This window comes from Toxotes jaculatrix, chromosome 7, assembly GCF_017976425.1.
Source record: "Toxotes jaculatrix isolate fToxJac2 chromosome 7, fToxJac2.pri, whole genome shotgun sequence".
Lineage (NCBI taxonomy): Eukaryota > Metazoa > Chordata > Actinopteri > Toxotidae > Toxotes > Toxotes jaculatrix.
The window spans coordinates 18,813,759-18,832,384 of NC_054400.1; the positions used below are offsets into that span (position 1 = coordinate 18,813,759).

Genomic DNA, 18,626 nt, shown 5'->3' on the forward strand with positions numbered 1-18,626 from the left:
ACTTTAAAAGAAAAATTTGTAAAATCTGTGAGTAAAGTAATTTATGGCGGATTTGCTTTTAAACAATATATTTTAACATTGTTATTACAGACACTAAATGAGACATTCTGTTACAATGCGTTTTGGTTATGAGCTGATTAGAGGCAGGACTACATTTTTATTTACATTAAATCAGTGCAGAAAAAGAAGAATGTAATAGAAACATTTGCAGGGAAACCAGCTCTGCTCACGTTATTATCTAGTCTAATATTCCACAAGTAGGATTTATGATTCTTCTAAATGTTTAAACTGAATGTTGACGTGAAGCTGGTTACGATAAAGTTGGCAGCTTTGTACATTTTAAAATACATTGTGAAAATGTTAAGGTGGACAATGTCAAAACAAAATGTAACATGCACAATAAATTATTGTGGATTATTTATCAAAGTTGGTCATTCATTTTCTTACTTTTAAATGCAAACTCAAACTTAAACTTATATTATTTGCCTGCACTGACTCACGTTCTGCCAGTGCATGTGCTGTCAAGTGACAGTTATAATGAAACTGCAAGCCGAAACGCACAAAAGCTGAAGAGAAGTGCAAAGGCCAAAGGTCAAATCTTGTGTGATTTACCAGTGTGGTATGGCTTAATTGAAGATAATGACCCCCGTAACCCACTCCAACATAAAATCAATAGTAACAGAGCAGCTCATTCAGCGTTTAGGCTCAGTGAGTTTAGACTCCATCTGGTTCAGGCAGCTGACACCAGGCCAGATGATTCTGTCAAAGGAAAAGCCGAGGAATGCTGCTGAGACACTCACTTCAAAGACAATAAAATACACTGGTGTGTCCAAACACTGTACAGAATCTGTATTGATGTCAATATCATAAATTGCCAATTCTGTCATTGTGTAAATGTTGTTCAAGACCATATCAGAGCCATGAAAATACAAAATGTTTAAAAGCCATTGGGTGATTTCTGAATTTTCAGGAGACAATAAAATGCGACTGTGATGTTAAATTTTTTTTAAAGTTTTAAATCTGGAGCTATCTCTGTCAACCTACGCCCACACCCAAAAATTAAATGCAATAAAGGTTAAAATCAGTCTGTTGATTTGTTGGCCCTTGAAGACTTTCAGTCTGAACATGTCCTCAATAGACAGCTCATTTCAGCTTTAGAGGGCAGGCTGGATTTCTCGTTTGTTTTAGATGTAATTTTTCTTCTGCCATAAAAAAAGTGCAGCTCAATCCATGGCTGAATTCTGGAAAACTATAGAAACTGAATGCATTACACAGGCATACAGTAATATAGACCCTGTGTTAGAGCAGGCTGAATGTCCATTTTGCATGAATCCAGTTCACATTTCTTTAATCTGACCAGCACAAAAATTTGTGTGATTTTCTTCAAAACAAAATAACTTGAATTAAAATGTAATAATAAAAGTCTAATCTCTTTATTTCTGTCTTGTAACTTTTAGGTCACTACAGCTAAGACCAGTTAAGTTATAGTCAACTATACCCAGAAGGTCAAAGGCATTCAGAAACATGGCGGCTGTGGCATGCAGTACTTCACCCAGCCTTTCAGGGTTTAAAATACAGGTCTGACTGAAATGAACTGTTAAGTCATGACTGTGCTTGTTCCCAAAAGCCAAACCTATCAGTCTCAAAGTTCTTCACTGAAACACTGACTGCATTTACTGTAAATCACAGTGCTAGACCATGCAACTTATTTAAGAGGGTAATATTTTATTTACAAAAGTGAAATCTCACAATGATGTAGTGTTGGACCAGAGTTAATCTAAAGCTATTACTGGCCTTATAACCAACTCCACTCCCATGACTGGTCAATAACGAACCGCTAAAAGTTTATTACTTACAAACTCTTCTCAATCTACACAGACATTTGCATTAATGAGTCTTAACTTAATCTTGTTAGAGCAAGGATTCAGCTCCTTTGTACAAATATGACAGACAGGAAATCTGTGAATTTCTGCATGAAAGAGTTTTTTTTTGTTGTATGAATAGTGAGTGCTGTACCACTAAGTTGTTTAAGGAAAAAGAACTTTCACAAAACACTCCAAAAAAGAAACAAAATAAAAATACAATAAGTAACAAACCACAAATGTATTCTAAATTCTCTGGGCCATTATTAAAGCCAGACAGAAAAAAAAAATCAAACCAATTATCCACACATCAAAAATTCATTACAGCACTGGAGCTACAGTATGAGACTATGAATCTAGGGAAGAAATTAAGACAAAAATCTAAGAAATCCAAAAATCAAACTTTTGTGTTGTTAGTGAATCCACGTGTGTGTGTATATATATATATATACACACACACTGTATTTATGAAGGATTTTGTGATGTTTTAGTGAAGCCATGTGACTCAAACATCCACACTCCTTAAACTACAGTCAGAAGTCGACACACGAGGCCTGCAGAATAATTCTTTTGGCAATGAAATAAGGTTGATGCCAACCAGAACGGGGTTTCTCTGAGCGAGGACAGGTAAAACTGACGAACTGAGAACTGCTGAGTTGCACCTTGGGGAATAAAGCACTTGGTATAAATGGTGCACAGACAGAAAGTCACTATCAATTCAACAGGGTAAAAGATTCTGTCTCTGTGTTATGTTAATAAGTTCAGCCCCTACCACAGCTTTCACAAACAGACAAAACTGGTGCAGCTAGTTTGATGTTGCTTTAAAATCTTATGACTGCCTAGTGTCATTTCTAAATAATGCCACTATTAAAAAAAACTTTACATATGTTTATGAAAATCCTCATGATTTTGTCACGTGGTCAGGAGACCTCTGACCTAGTTAAAGCCGCTGTGTGTGAAGTAGCTACATGTACGAAAGACGACGCGTTGGTGAGAAATTCTTCATAAGCGTTTTATCTACAGAAGACATCTGAGCAAAAACAGGAATCTGAGCTAGCAGCATTCCTTTACTGTGTCTGTGGAGATTCCCAGGCTTTCAGGACACGGCTGTCCAAGAAAGGCTGGAACAACGGCAACTGGACTGGTTGTTCTTCAGTTTTGAAACTCAGGAAACTTCTTGGATGAGAGCTGAAACATCTTCAAGTATCTACAAGTATCCAGTTGGCCTCGATTTAACCCTTCTTGGATTCTTCTGCTGTGAAAGATCCTGCTTACAGTCATAGTAAACAACTTAAAAAAAATAAATACCACAACTAAAAATGGCATCAAATACAAAATAAAAGTATACACATGTAGTCAACAGGACTGATGTCTAATAGTTGATATTAGAAATCCCATTTAGTTTTGTTTTCATGATTGAATTCTTACAAACACTATGACTCATGATTCATCTAAATCTTTAGCTACAAGTTACCTACACTATGTTTCATCATACTGGACTATCCAGTTCAGTTGGTACAATGTGGCCTGACTACCTGGGCGGATTTATTAAATTATTTAGAGGCCAATGAATGAGTAAACTTGTGATGCGTTGGTTGGGGTCTGTCTGACAGTGCCTGTAAAAAAAAAAAACAAAAAACAAAGGCAGATTTTTAAAAATGCAACAACTAAAATCACATAAAAAAATTTAAGAATGTTTTGCATATGCATGTACACATCCATATTAAGAGCATGGCCCACAGTCACATATCATTCATCTTCATATCACGGTATTGTACCACAGGAATTCTCGGAACATCCTCAGTGTGACTGGGTTTTTGAAGTCAGGGGACTTGTGAGAGTGAGAAGACTGTGGAAAACTGCCTCCGAAAAATTCATGACAGCTGCAGAAACGTGTTCGCAAGTCACTAAAGCTGTGGTCGACAGTATGTGGCGGTCAGAGCAGATGACAGTGATGTGAGGATGGGGTGTTCGAGCCCTGCGGCTGGCCGACCGGTTGGGTTGTAGTGGGTGACCATCGCGCTAAATTCCCTCTGGTACTGATACTGTGGCAGAGCTCAGAGGATGGAGGACCTGCAGCCGACACACACACACACAAACATCACACATTATGAGTCAATAGAAACAAATATGCAGGAATTAGATGTACCTTAGGACTCCATTTAACCAGTGTGGAAATTCTTCCCTTCCCAAGTAGATCAGAGTGCAGGTGCAGGATACAGTGGGTGGAGACACTGTATCTTGCTCACAGGGATTACAAATCATGTCTAGCCTATTATTTAAAAGTAATAACATCAAGTTAGATGCTGTTGGCAGCTATTCAAAGCGGTCTTTATCAACTTGCATTGCATATATGATGTAATACATCTGCCTTTGAGCTAGAACGTATTCTGAGTAATGCCAAGTTACTGATAATTGGAATGACCTTGTTCTGTGTCTCAAAATGTCAAACACAAAAGGAGTCCCTCCACTGCCAGCAACTAATCATTTTGTAGCCCTGTGAAGAAGGACCCTCATGAAAAAGCTGTCCATCCACAAAAAAATAAAATTTAAACGGCAGCAAAACAAAATCATGGCCGTAAAAATGCCAATATGCTGTCCAGGGCAATGTATGTCTCTCTGGCCGACCATCCACATGGTAATTAATGAAAAATAGGGCCGGCGATGCACTTAGTGTGTAGCCACAGTGACAGTGGAGAGGATTCAATAGACATAGATCAGTGAAAGGTGCTGATCGCTTGTGCTCCAACTACACTGGACACAAAGGAGCACTTGTGTCCCCCAGGCACTTCATCTTAGTTCATATCCCGACTCCACTGGGCCAGCCTGGGTTATGGCTCCCCAGGGACCGGAGCAAGATTACTGTGATCGCTCTCACACTCCGAATCCTCCTGCTGGAATCACCACAGACACATCTACACCTCTGCGTTCTCTTACCATGGAGAAGGATCCAAGTCAATGGTCATTTGTCTTCAGTGAGAAGAACAAGAAAACGGGCTAAAGGAAAAACACAAGAACACATCAGAGTTACTCTGCGTGGCTGCTTTCTTTGACTACACCTTATACAGTACATGTTATTTAACCTGTTACCTTATGGTCTCCCATACAGACATTAGGGCCCACTGTGTTGTAAACAATGGCCTTCTCACAGTCATCTCTCTGAAAGGAAGAATGAACATCTATATAATTTTCAAACAAGTAACAAAGCAAAATAAAAGACTAGAAAGACAAAGACAAAACAAAAAAACAATTAAAAAGTTGCAATCCTCTATTAAACTCTGAGTATATGTATGCAATTTAGCAAAACGTTACGAGTTTCAGCTTTAAAATAAAATGTCAGCGGGCACTGACTGACCCTGTGGATGAATTTTTGAGCAGTATGTGACATGAGGATACGATCACACCAGGCAGGACAGCGAGTGTTCATGTACTGGGTTGGTTTAGTGTACTCTTCACTGTAGGGGTAGCTGAGGACGAGAGAAAAAGAAACCAAAGTGCATGAAAGGGATAAAAGCAGAGTTTGGGGGTTTTCACACAGCGTGTTTTCAGGAAGTAGCTCAGTTAGAAGCCTTACCTGGGTGGAAACTTGATGTCCTCTTCAGTAATAACATCATGAAAGGCTGCAACTTCTTTGTCATATTTCAAAAGCTGAGGAACAGAAGGCACTGCTGATTAGCGCTAAATCTCAGCACGATAAAAATAATCATGACGTGAGTGAGTACAACTTTAGAAAAGCCAATTTACTGTCACAGTTATCACAGTTTTGTTTACCTCTGAGCTTTTGTATTTACTGTACTGTCATTCATAGGACTTTATTTCCACTGATAGGATCTTATCTAAAATCTCTGAAGACATGCCAGATTGTTGCTAAGCAGCCTGATGAATTGCTATATCAGGTATAGTCACATCACAGAGTTTGTGTGGGCCTATGGTACAGCTGAAGGGGTTTGTGTGGGTGAAAGTTCAGATCCTGTTCTCACTGATGGGACGTTGTCCTCCCTGAAATACGCCTGGTGCAGGTACGTAAAGAGCTTCTCCTCAATTTGGAGCAACACCTGCACGAGAAGCGAAAGGCAAGTAAAGTGAAAGCAGCACTAAAAATAAAAGGCCGGATGTTGTCTCAGCTGACAGCTTTAATCACCTGATGGTCATTGTCTTTCTCTTCGCAGATGATTTTCTCCACTTCGTTACTGCTGTCCTTCTTCACTGTCTGCACATCTGCCGTGGTGGACAGATGCTAAACACAGAGGCACAAACACAAGGAAGGATCTGGGTCAGAATGCCAGGCTATTAAACATTCCCATCACATAAGCTTTAGGAAAAATGAAAGTTGCTACATACCTGGACAAGGCTAAGTGTGTCCAAACGGAAGTTGAAATCTCCAAACAGGAAGAAAGGCAGGGGAGTGTAGCGGCTGTCTGATATCCTGGAAGGAAATCACACTGATGTTTGGGTCTTTGTTGATACTGAACCTTACTTTCAGTATGTGCAAATTCACTTAAATATGATAATCTTATCAGGGTAGTCTAATTAATAGAGTTTAGGAAAAATATCCTGTTTACAGGATAGGAAAGGCTGTTTGATAGCAGATATTAGCCAGAACACTATCAGAGACATGTTCCATTCATAGAAGTAATTTAAACAAGTCTTAAATTGTACGCTTTGGTTTAACTCAGTGAATACTTTCTGCCATTTTGAGTGTTTTACAGCCATGTTTTTTGCAGAGTTGTGTGAAGCTGCAAATCCGACCTGTTGATGACATAACTGAGAGCGTTTTTGCGGTTGGCTGAGTAAATGGAAGGACTGGATTCGCAGGCAGTGAGGTTGGAGGCATCGTGGAACAGGTGGACATTGACCAGGTCCAAACCTCTGTGAAGAACATGTGCGCGCACACACACACACACACACACACACACACACACACACACACACACACACACACACACACACACACACACACACACACACACACACACACACACACACACACACACACAACCGTGCACTCAGGCAAATGTGGCAGGTGTAGGGAGAAACAGGAAACAATCTGATAACACCAAAGCCTGACATCTGATAGATAAGCATGTGTATGGGTGGGTGTGTGTGTGTGTCTGTGTGTGTGTGTGCCAACATAGGTGTCACTTATGAGAAGCTTTCTTATCAGTAAGTGCACTCATGTTAATGCTGAGTCCACAAACAAGCACATTTGTCTTTCATGCCCAGCTCCTTTTCTTCAGCTGTCACTGGAAAACAATTAATGTGCATCCAACAAATGAGTGGTGTTGACTCACAGCATGATGCCATGGCACACAGATTGTTACCCGCAGGTAACGACACAGCAGAGCAAATAGTTACTACAGCTTTCAGAAAACACAGGCTGCAGCAGCACTCTCTGCTTTATCCTGTTTCACTTCATGGCTGTATTTAGTTCAACGTCAATTCAGCTCAGTTAAATAAAAATGTAGACACCAGGGCAACGTGAGGCATTGTCTATGTATATACACAAAACAGCTGATAAGGTTTAAGAGGACAGTTTAGTTGTTTGATTATTTAAAAGCTTTTAAACACAGAAAAAAAGCAGTGATTTGGGTGATGAGAAAACAGAAGGTGTGAGTTTGATCCACTGCAGCAGCTGTGAATAATTGTTTCTAAATGTGATGAGAGCTCCAGCCGCCTGCTGCTTCTGAAAACGACGCTGATGAGATTGACTGAAGTGAGCAAAAACAGGAAAGCTGGGTAATAATGTGAGTTTGTCTTTCACATACAAGTAGTCATGTGAACCATTGGTAATATAAAAGTTATAATTATAGCTGCTGTGTCAAAGTCTCCTTACCTTTTGAAAAACAAAAGGGAAGTTTTGGTTTTAACACATGAGAAGGGTTGGGCAAGCTCTGTCATAAAACAAACCCTGCCTCCTCTGAGGTGGCATAAGGGCTGTAAACTGAACTGATGATTTATTTTCATTGAGATCTCATTTCTCAGAAAGCAGGATATCTTTGTTCTGTTGATCAAGGACCTGACACAGATAAAAGCACTGGCTCTCGGGGAATCTTTCTGGCCAGCGAGCCTGTTTTGTTCTAAAAGCATGTCTGACATGACAGTTTTTTCAGCGACTGGAAAAGTCAACAAACAACCAAAACTGAAAGTGAGCTGAGTTCAACTCTGACTGTTTATCACAGTGGGGTCAGTGTTCAGTACATACTGGTTGTGTATGATCCAGCGGGTCCTCATGAAGCCCTTTCTGGACCACTTGAACTGCAACAGAGACAGATTAGGGTGAGTCAGTAAACAGCAGCCAGCCGTGTCTTTGAAGGGCCAAACTGATAATTATTGATTCGTCCACATAATTTGTCTCATCTCCCTGTCAGAGGAGGCAGACAGTCCCCTACAGCCCCAGTAGACTCATTTGTCCCAACATCTCCCTTTGGCCCACACGTACCCCTCCCCACACCTGCAAACACACACACACATACATACACAGATGCACACTCGTGCATACATACTCACATCAGGCCAGAAATTCTTTGGGAATTTTTCTTTCTCCACTGTGGTGACCCTGTCCAGAGATCCCATGTACTTGTTCTGCCCTGACACTGCTTTAAAATCCTTAACTGCGAGAGGGAGGCAGAGAGAGGGAGGGGGAGGCAGGCATGACATGTAAAAGAGTGAGAAAACATGCAAACAGCAATCAATAAACCGGTGTTAACCTCATCAGAGCAGCATACGTGATGAGAGAATCTATAAGCGAGCCATTAGGCTGCGTTTGGTGAACAACAATCGGTTCGGGCCACACAGCGAGTGGCAGCTCCAGGATGTTTATGGTTCTTCCATAAGCTTTTCTGAGGAGCTTTTTCACACCTAACGTGACTGGACTATGCAGCAGGAAAATAACAGCTCCACTTTAAATTCAGGTTCTTTGCAAATATCTGGCCGAGTGGGGTGGCCATCAACCTGTCGTTATACGCAGAAGAATGTGCTGTAATCCTTGTTAGTTTTTTTAAATGACAAGAGCCTTGCCAATCATACGCAACATTGCTCTAAGTCCAGTGAAGGTATTATTATCAATAAAGCAGTACAGGATGGAAGGGGAGTGGTTTCCTTCAAACTCTTAAACTGCCTGTGTTAGGTGTGTAAAAACTACTCCTCCCTTTGTTTTTAAAAGGAAAAAAGCAATATAAATCCATGGCAAGTCCATGCATGATAAAATAATTAAAATCTATGTAAATGTCACATGTAAGGAGTAAAGTCTTTACCGTTAAAGTCATATTGATAGATATTATTCAGTGTCTTGTGGATGAAGTACATGCTCCCGAGGGCCTGCGGAGAGAGAGAAAAGAAGAACATACATTTTACAACATCTTATAAATGGACCTGGGAGCAACACAAGTTAGAGTATGGAAGATCAGTTTCAGTTCAAAGTGAAACATTTAAAAAGAGTGAGACAAATCTGACTAAAAATGGATCTAAAGCCATATTTTTTTGACATGTTCAGCCCAGTAAAAATAAAAAACATAACTTCATAAGTTTCATTTGAAGTGCCTGAACATCTCTTACAATTTCCATTTTCAAATCACAACTTTAAACTTCATAAAAGTATTAAATAATTTAGACTTTTAAACAAGAGAACTCTGTCCGACCCATCTGGAGAAGTCCGCACTGACCTGCAGTGAAACCAAAACAACTAAATATGATGGAAAAAACAGGAGAAATCATTTCAGCCGCTGAGATGATGGATTGAATTGTTCATTTCCCCATCATGTGAGCTGAAATGTGAGCCTTGCATTGAACGATACAGTACGACACAGTACATTGTTACTCTCCCAAAGACGCATGAAACTTTAAAGAATTTAGACGTGCAAAGCGAACGCACAACTGCACAACACATCCACACACTGCCCCACAAACACAAACCTCAGCACCCAATCATCCCTGACGTGGGGCTGACAATTTTTAATGTACTAACTGCCTGCTCCACTGATCTGATTAATCATGCCCTGCAAGATCAATAAAGACAGAAAATTAAAACAATTTAAAAGGTATTAAGCAGTGGGCCTGCTGTCTGCCAACGCTGCTGCTGTGACTGGGCAGAAGAAAAATAAGCCAGCGCTCAGAGGGCTCGGAGCGTGACGGACCGCTGTGCAACCCACCCCCTCTTCATCCAGCCAGAGCATGAGAGATCTCTCCCTGAAGAGATCATTTATCTTCAGTGCCAAAGTCATCCTCATTTAATAAAATGGAAGAGTGTCCATTGTCAGCTCCAGTGAGCAACAATTAGTGACCAACATGTCCAAACTAAGGGAGTGAGGTTAGGGCATGGTCAGAGATTTGTTCAAAGTAGTCTGAAAGCTTTTTTCTTTCTTTGTTTTTGTTTTTTTTTTTTTTAAATAAAACTAAAAGCTCACTGAAAAATGTTTCTGTGGAGCAAGTGTAGCAAAAGCTACGTTATTATTTTTACTCACAAATATTGCAAAATTATCATTCTTGTAGAAAATTTAAGGATTATATTCTGATAATTAGCTAAAAAAAAAAAATCTAAATTTGGCCTAGTTCATGTTGGATCAGTAACAATATTGTGTTTAAAACGGCACAGCAAAGCGCACATGCACACACTCAAACACAGATACACATTCTCCTCCACATACTCTGCCAAACACCCATCTTCATCAATCAGGTTTGTGCACAGTTTAATAAAAAAATATTGACTTACAAGTGATTTTTTATCAAAACACCATTTGTACTGGGAATGCATGCAAGTCTGCCCCCTCTACTTCTGCAGCTCCTCTGAAAGGAGAACCCCCCTCCACCCCCGACTCCAAAACTCTCTCTTGGCCACATAACTGATGATCTGCAGCCAAGGGGAAACAAATTGAAAATCAATGCAGGTGGCACCGACGAAATGAGAATGAGGCATTAGGAGTGGTGCTGGTGAGGAGGGGGGGCGCAACCCTCTCAGGGCAAAGAGTGGAGGGTGCAGACACTTGAGCGCAGGGGAAACTTAGTCCCAGCTGTCTTCCAGCCCCCTCCCTCACAGTTTATTTATCGTGCACAAATAGGCTGCGATCAATAGTTTTAATCTAGAGTTAAATGTATTGACTTTGGCCTGTCTCCCCCCCCAACACACACACACACACACACCTGGCCATAGACTTTCCCCTTTTTACTTCACGCACCTTCAGTCTACAGATGCAGCCACTGACCCCTACTGTCAGACATGCAGTGTGAGGGTATCACCTGGGAGGAGTAAGGGTTAATAGTTTAAGAGATACCCAGCCACTTTTCTCAATTGGGGAGGTGTTACTCCCAAACAGGGCCGACTTTCAGACAAACCCATTAGGAGTGACTACAAACACAATTCAATCCCAAGAAAGAGACTGAAAACTTGTTTGTGCCGTGTGAGGTCACTAAAAACAACACTGGAAGCCAGAAATGGCTTTCACGACAGGTGCAGAGATTGAGGCTGAACCCATGACCCGAGCAATGTCCCATCAGCCCCGTAACGGCGCTTTAGTAGCATGAAGATCACAAGCTCAGACCTCAGCTATAGAGACAGAATCTGGGTTCAGCAATAGATGACGATAAGAGATGTCGTTAGTGGCATGAGTGACATAGCAAACCTGTCTTTAAGCATATCTCCTCTGTTTGTGCTCACATTCCGTAACGACTACAGCATTGTTTAACACCATATCTTTGAGATCTATGTCACTTATATAAGGCCGTAGCTTTGCACACGTCTGAGCTTGCGCAGTGGCCCTGGATGCATGAAACCCAACACATAAACGCAAACACACATACACAACAAATCAGATGACAGTGAGGAAGATAATACACAACAGTCTCTGATTAAAATGTCCCATAATGGCGGCTGAACTTATTCAAAGAAGATTTGCTGTTTTATGAGCACAATGAATTTCACTCCAGTCTCACTGAATTTTTATTAAATGTTTATACACATAAACAAAACCCAGAGTCCAAAGACCTTTACTTCTGTGATTAACTTGATTTCATTTTCTTAAAAAGGACTTTGTAACATCCTCTGATATGACCTGTTTTACAATCCAAAGTTTGTGTTACATTTTAGGCTATGACAAAAGAAATGACTTTTTCAGCTGCAGAGTACACACCACAACACCTCCAATCATCACTGAGCACTAACATGGAGGAGGGCCCCATCTAGTGGGAGCAGGCGTGAACTGTTTGAAGCTTGTGTGCTTCTTACCGTAAAGACGTCCTCTGTTTGGAACTGGTTGTCCACATAGATGCAGACTCTGTCATAGTCTTTCATTTTCTCATTGGACTCAATGCTCCTGGAAACAGCAGAGCACAACAGATCATTCATTAAGCAAAAGAACAAAACAGCTTGTTTGTTTGGACAGAGAGTTGAAGAGATTAGACGATTAATGGATCAGTCGATGGAAAGAAAATTCATCTGCAACAATTTCGATAATTGTTTATTAGATTTGAAATAATTTTTAAAAGATAACTGCCAAATCTCCACTAGTTCTAAATTCTTAAATTTGCCAGTTTGGGCTTCAGGAAACTGTGATGGGAAATTTTCACTCTTTTCTGACATATTATAGACTGAATGATGCTTGGTTAATAGAGAATAATCAACAGATTGATTGATAATGAAAATATGTGTTTTTGGATCCAAGAAATGTAAAAAAGAAAAGAGACAGGACTCTCTTCATGAAAGTTTATGATAAGATCAAAGACACAGTGAAGGAAGAATGTAACTTTCCAGTGGAACATGGATTACGAACAGCACATTAATCTTACCGGAAGAAGTTTTCTGCATGGCCCATGTTCACCATGTAGTCCTTCCCTCCCACCTCCTGGAAATGCAGGGCGATGAACTGTGGCTTATAGGTGTGGATAGTCTGTAACAAAGCACAGCACACAGGTCTCAGTCTACAGGTCTTACATTACAGCGAAGAGGAGCGAAGAGGATCAACAATGTGTGTTACAGAATGAACATTAACGATCCATTAGAGGTCGTGGCGTTTTTTAGTTACTAAATTTCTGCACGGGTCTGTTGTGGCGATGTCATCACTTATCAGCACAGTATCAGCTTTCCAGAGGAACATGGAGCTATTGTATATGTTGGGATGTCACTAATGTGATGAAGCCAGCAGCCTACGAAAGTGAGCTAGAACCATCTATGTAACACGACTTTTTATTTGGCTCAACTGCACCAGACTGTCAGCAAAGTTTAAGAGAAGATATGACTTTGTCAGTAATGAGTGTAAATATCAAAAGTTTAAAACTGTGAATTAGTAATGCAAAATCCAGAAGGCCCAAACTTACCTTATACAATTCTTGTAACCATTCACTTTGAATTTCACCCAACTGTTAAATGACAAAGAGAAAAATCATCAAAGGTGTGCAATCTCAGTGGAAGCAATGGTACAAAATCAAATACGAAACCAAAGTTAATGCATTTTTGGCCACCTGGGGGCAGTGCAACAACCTGTAAACACATTAACATATAATTTCCTTGTAAAATTGTTAGAACAAACGTGTTCACAGTCACCTATTAACACATCAAGTAGATGTAGAGCAAATTTTCAGATAAGTTAAAAATATACTTAAATATATAAATAAAAGCACTATAAGTTAAAATGGAAAATAAACATAAATATAAAACCGTAAGCTTTACTGTGCTTTACTGCTTTAATTCTTCTTCTTTTTTCTTTTTTGTGTTGGCACACATTTATTCATTAATCTATTGTCCTCACTCAATATTTCCTTTTCCTCTCCACATTTCATCTGTGGAGCAATTTTAGCTGGCAACCTAGCTGCAGCTAATTTACATCATAAAACGGCACCAGCTATTGTACACAATGTTAACTATCCTGCCTATATTCTGCATACTGTTGTGGTATTACTGTATGTAAACCATTTGATCTGGCAAGCTAAGTTAGCTAGTTAATTTTACAGACACTATGCTTGTATCTTCATAACATTATCTTCATCTTCGGCTGGAAACTATGCTGATGAGAGCTGTGAGTGTGAATCATACCGGTAGATCTGGGGGCCATAAAACAAAAACAATGGGCTGAAACATGCTCTGGAAAGGAACTTTTCAGATGTAAGTGATAATTAACTGTCATTTAATCTGTTTTGTTAATACAAAAATACTGATTAGAGCAGCTTTAATTACAAAGCCTCACTCCAACTGAACAAAATGAGTCAGTTTTGATGTTTTATAGCATAATGGGATGCACAAAAAGTCAATATGTTTATTAATTCAAAAAAATAATCCTAAACTCTGGGTTTAAAATTACATTGCCAACTAACAGAAAAAAGGTCAAATGGAAGTCAAGAAGTCATCGATCACAAAAAGGAAATAGCCTGAGCTAATATTAACTCATAGCATGTTAAAACAAACAATAAGGATTGTCTGGAAATATTATCCTCCACGTTCCACTGGTAGTGTGTTCCAGGATGTAGTCTCATTCATGAGCAGCTGCACCTGTCATAATCTGGCCACCATCCACACATCAACCCTTGGGGGTGTGTTTAATATTTAATGGCCACTTGACAGTTGAGCATACTGTAAAACATGTATGAGGAAAGCAGGCAGATAAACTTTACACAAGGTTGAGGCTTACTTAGCTCAATCCTTCCCTGTTTGGAGCAACAGGTACAATTTACAGTGTAGATATTAAGAAGATATTCAGAAGAATAAACCAGTTTGTTTTTTGGATGTTGGGATTCAGTTACCACTTCCTACATTACAGCCTTGATGCTGTAACTTTAAACTGATGTTATTATAATTTACTTTTTAAAATTATTAAATTTATTGAATAGTAAGAGAAAAACAACTTGACAGTTCTCCATGTAGGATATAATGCTGGTTTCTGTAAAATTAAATGTTTTGTTCTGGTGGTAAGTAAGCTTACTACCTTTCTGATTCTCAGAACAGAGAATCCTCCCTAACTCTAAAACTGGAGTCACTGGCTTTTTAAAGGCAATAAGCAGTACATCAATCAACAACTTCCCCATAAACTAAACTCTGGCATCTGCACACTGTTGCTTAAACGCCCACGTCAAAATGTGGCCCACAGTGTATTTGCAGGGTCACGCACAGTCTTCTGCGAGGCCAGGTACATTCATAACACCTGAGAAACGGCTTTGCATAGTGTATTTGCATGGCAGTGCAGCACAGGCGACTGCAGCACAGCTACTGTGACCTGAACGACTCCTCTCACATCATTTCAGCTACCAGTGCAGCCTGTGTGTGCTCAAGATAATCTACACAGGATGAATACCATTGGGTCTGTCCATGATTCATTCATATATAACTGTAACCTATATGTTTTAGAGAAAAAGTTCATTCAGCAATTATACTCCCGATGCAGTTCAGCTTGCTCACTATGAATCAAGGAAATACAGTACATAAAAATTAAAGGATGAAAACCTGAAACCAATCCAAAGAATTCAGCATTCACAACCCAGCAACAGAAGAGTATACTCCTCTCCTCTTTGGCAAAAAAAAAAAACAAAAAAAAAAACATGTCGAGCAACAAGACCAGGCATGTTGAACAAAGTGAGCTCCCAAAGCAGCACTGTTCCAAAGAAATTGTCAGCCATAATGACTCCAGCATAGTAATTAAGTCAATGCTTTGTTGTTCCAAGCTGTCCAATAATTCTTCGGAAAATAAACTGAAATGTGTCTTTGGCAATAATGTGTTCCCACAACTGAGACCCTTTCACATGATCATTTGTCTAACATCGTTTGTATGAAAAAGGAAAAGACTGTGTAACAAAAATATTGACATTGCAGCTGAGTCTATACATAGTCATTACACAAGCTCACAAGAAACAATAAGCACAGGCTCCAGGATACTGCTATGGTGTGCCATAGAAACGTGGCACTGACTGGCTGAGCGGCTTGGACAGGACACTCGGCTACTCCAGCACTGTAAGGCAACAGGATTTATCCTGTGATGTGCTTAAGGTCTTGCTCTTATCCCTCAGGCCAAGCGAGCGTTTAGGAGTGTTTGTTTATAGAAATAGAGGGGCCTAAGTAAGTAGAAAAGCTCAAGTCCCCTGGGGTAGATAGTCATCTGTTTACATATCTCCCACAATGGGATCTAACATGTTTTCATTGGAGCCAGATCGGGCAACCGGAAACATGGTCCTGAGCCAAATTTCCATGAGTGTAAGAGCCCTACTCCTTCCTCTGTCTGAAAGTTTTGTCAACCCAGCCCAGGCCAAAATTAAAAACCGCTGGATACTAAGCCAAGTTTTTAGAAATAACAGTTAAAGTACAGTCACATCTCTTTGAAAGAGTGCTCTTACTGTATCTCAGACTAGGCTATAAACTACAGCTTATATAACATTATATAAATATATTGATACCACTGAAGTTGAAAATGCTAAACAGTACAATAAAGATACTATAAACTACTGAGTGACACAGATCCTCCCTGTACTAACACTACACATAACACACCTGGAGACCACAGAGAAAGGGGCCAGAAGACCCCTGCTGTGGGATGCATACCCAAGTGCTGACTGACCTGAGATGTCATAGATGTAAAGAAGCATATAAGAAATGAAAGCATGAGGTAAACAGAGTCAAGACTTCTGGGTAGTGGTCTACATGTGTGACCTGTCAGACTCTGTGACTTTCAATTAAATATTTTACAACCGTTATTTAAATAGGCAGTCTCTATGAGAATAAAATGTTCTGCCCAAGGAAGGCACTACCAACACAAACATCTCCCCCATAATTTTAGTATATCCTTCATGTATATTTCACTTAAATATAACTGTGAAACCCTTCAAAATGAAACCAGTTTAACAAGTTATATACTGGTTCAGGTTGTCACACCTGTCAATGTCATGCGGTGAACATTTCAACTGATTTTTCCTTGCTGACCTTTCAGAGTCACAGTATCTGAAGGGTCAACGGGGACTAGTCTACTCGGACTGTGAGGAGTACGTCACGTGAGGCGTGAAACTTGCGCATCCATCAACTTTGGCTTGTGGCTTTCTTTCTTTCTTTCTAATCAACGACAGCGGATGAATACTACTGAGCACATGCTACTGACAGCTGACAAAGAAACACGACTGAGTAACTCCACTGCGTGGTATTAGATGCACAATACAGATGCATTAGGCTATAATTAGAGTAATAGCCCCACTAAGCGCGTGAAGACTTTAACACGCTTTGTTACGTGCTCGTACCTAGACGTGTACAAGCAATGGAGCCGATTCCAGGTAAAAACCTACACCTCCTCTTCCCTCTCGACTTACCATTTCTCAGCCAGCCCCACAGCCCTGAGCATAATCCTCTGAGGAACGCTACAACCGGGTGTACTGTGGTAATGTTACTCTTACCAGCCTACTTACATTGTCAAAGAGTGACCCGACATTTGCGGTGACGAGCAGCACATCAGTGAGCGTTTCCATGTTAACGATGCACCTTCACGAGCGGTCCGAGGAAACTCCGCAGCGTCGCCGAGTGACGCGCGCCCCAGGCCTGTAACGGCTAACTCTCCGGGAGCTTACGAAAAAAGGCTTTACTGTTTGAGCCCCGAAATCGCGTCTACGGTCGCTCAAAACACAGCGGCATCTCACTGCTGGCTCTGCGTCGCTGCTGCTCCAACTTGTTCGCGGATGGCGGGATGTCGCGTCAGGTCCTCAGCGTGTACCGGAGCGGCGCTCATATCCATCGTCGAGCCCAGGAGCGGTTAAGTTGGTGTAAGAGCCTACGTGCGTGGATTTCCGCCTCGTCTCGGTTAATTGGACTAGTGGCTTCTTAGCGGACTTAAACCAGGCTGGACCGGTGCATCTGCTGCTCCCTTGACAAACCACTCAGGCAAGCGGACCACAGCACTTTATACAGGCGGTGTTGTGTTATGAACTGCGCTGCTCCGCCCATTTGCTGCGAGCAGTCAATTACAGTCTTCCTCCTTACGTTAAGTCAAGTTGATCACCGCTGAGGCAACGTGGCCATCACTCCAAAAGTTTAAGCTTATGTAAAGTAAATCCCCATAAAGTTGGTGTTACAGATATCTGTGTATGTGGGACCCTATGATGTACTATTACAGTAGTAACTTGTGAGATGACATAAGATGCCGTAACTTGACTTGCCAAGGACTTCAAAAATACCTGCAAAGGCTCTCAACTCACCACTCAACATACCACAGGCTCATTCTGTGCAGTCTCAACAGGAAGTTAGTCATTTTCTCTCTGTGAAACTCTTTTCTTTCAATAAAATATCTTGTCACAAGCTTGCTTTCACTTCTGCAATTGTCCTCCTCCCTACCTATTTTACAGATGTTAAGCCTTCAAAAAAAATTATATAACAAGTGGGGGGGGGGGGGGTCCTTATCTTTATCTGTGAATTCGCCTTAGGTGTGTGATCACCAGTAGACCTAATCACTGCTGTCACCTTTACCTACACTGCAGCAAATGTACCGCCCATGTAACTGCTCTTGTGTACAGTACCAGCGGAGGATAACAGTTCAGTGGCATCTAGTTTTGTTTTCATGTGCATGACCTACACTTTATTCATTTTCTCTAGAACAGCCTTCCTCCTACAGCTTTCAGCTATCACAACAGCATAGTAACCACACTATTTTACAACACAGCCACGGTAACTTGCCCTATGCGCAGTGGACCACAGAGCTGTAAAACTCTTATTTGGAGTAGATGGATCAGTGCCATCTCACTTTCTGAGCTTCCAGCCCAGGGTAAAGCAAAGATCGCTGGGGGCCTAACTCTGGCTCTCCATAGTGCTGCTCGTGAGCT

At 40.7% G+C, this 18,626-nt stretch overlaps 1 protein-coding gene across 2 annotated transcripts; it reads right to left on the reverse strand.

Moving 5' to 3' along the window:
- Window positions 1-354: 354 nt before the first annotated feature.
- Window positions 355-17,725, reverse strand: inpp5l (inositol polyphosphate-5-phosphatase L). Of its 2 annotated transcripts, XR_005894311.1 has the most exons (17): window positions 17,223-17,725; window positions 13,167-13,208; window positions 12,639-12,739; window positions 12,079-12,166; window positions 9,116-9,179; window positions 8,370-8,473; window positions 8,065-8,117; window positions 6,612-6,731; window positions 6,204-6,288; window positions 6,004-6,099; window positions 5,843-5,917; window positions 5,437-5,510; window positions 5,218-5,329; window positions 4,953-5,021; window positions 4,800-4,859; window positions 3,641-3,935; window positions 355-3,478 (listed from the first exon to the last, which is right to left on the reverse strand). XR_005894311.1 is itself a non-coding variant. In XM_041042434.1 (16 exons), exons 1-15 carry the CDS (start codon window positions 17,280-17,282, stop codon window positions 4,818-4,820), a joined length of 1,185 nt encoding a protein of 394 aa, XP_040898368.1. In that variant the 5' UTR covers window positions 17,283-17,725; the 3' UTR covers window positions 355-3,935; window positions 4,800-4,817. The 2 variants fall into 2 exon arrangements, 1 of the variants encoding a protein (XP_040898368.1); XM_041042434.1 differs by having other exon boundaries at window positions 355-3,935.
- Window positions 17,726-18,626: the final 901 nt, after the last annotated feature.

What these genes read in the sequence shown, in the direction of transcription:
- inpp5l (XM_041042434.1), bottom strand. Translation starts at nt 17,282, where the DNA reads ATGGAAACGCTCACTGATGTGCTGCTCGTCACCGCAAATGTCGGGTCA. An exon ending in CATGCAGAAAACTTCTTCCG is followed by an intron (nt 12,167 to 12,638) that starts GTAAGATTAATG and finishes TGCTGTTTCCAG; the next exon opens with GAGCATTGAGTCCAATGAGA. An exon ending in CTCAGTTATGTCATCAACAG is followed by an intron (nt 6,289 to 6,611) that starts GTCGGATTTGCA and finishes ATTTCCTTCCAG; the next exon opens with GATATCAGACAGCCGCTACA.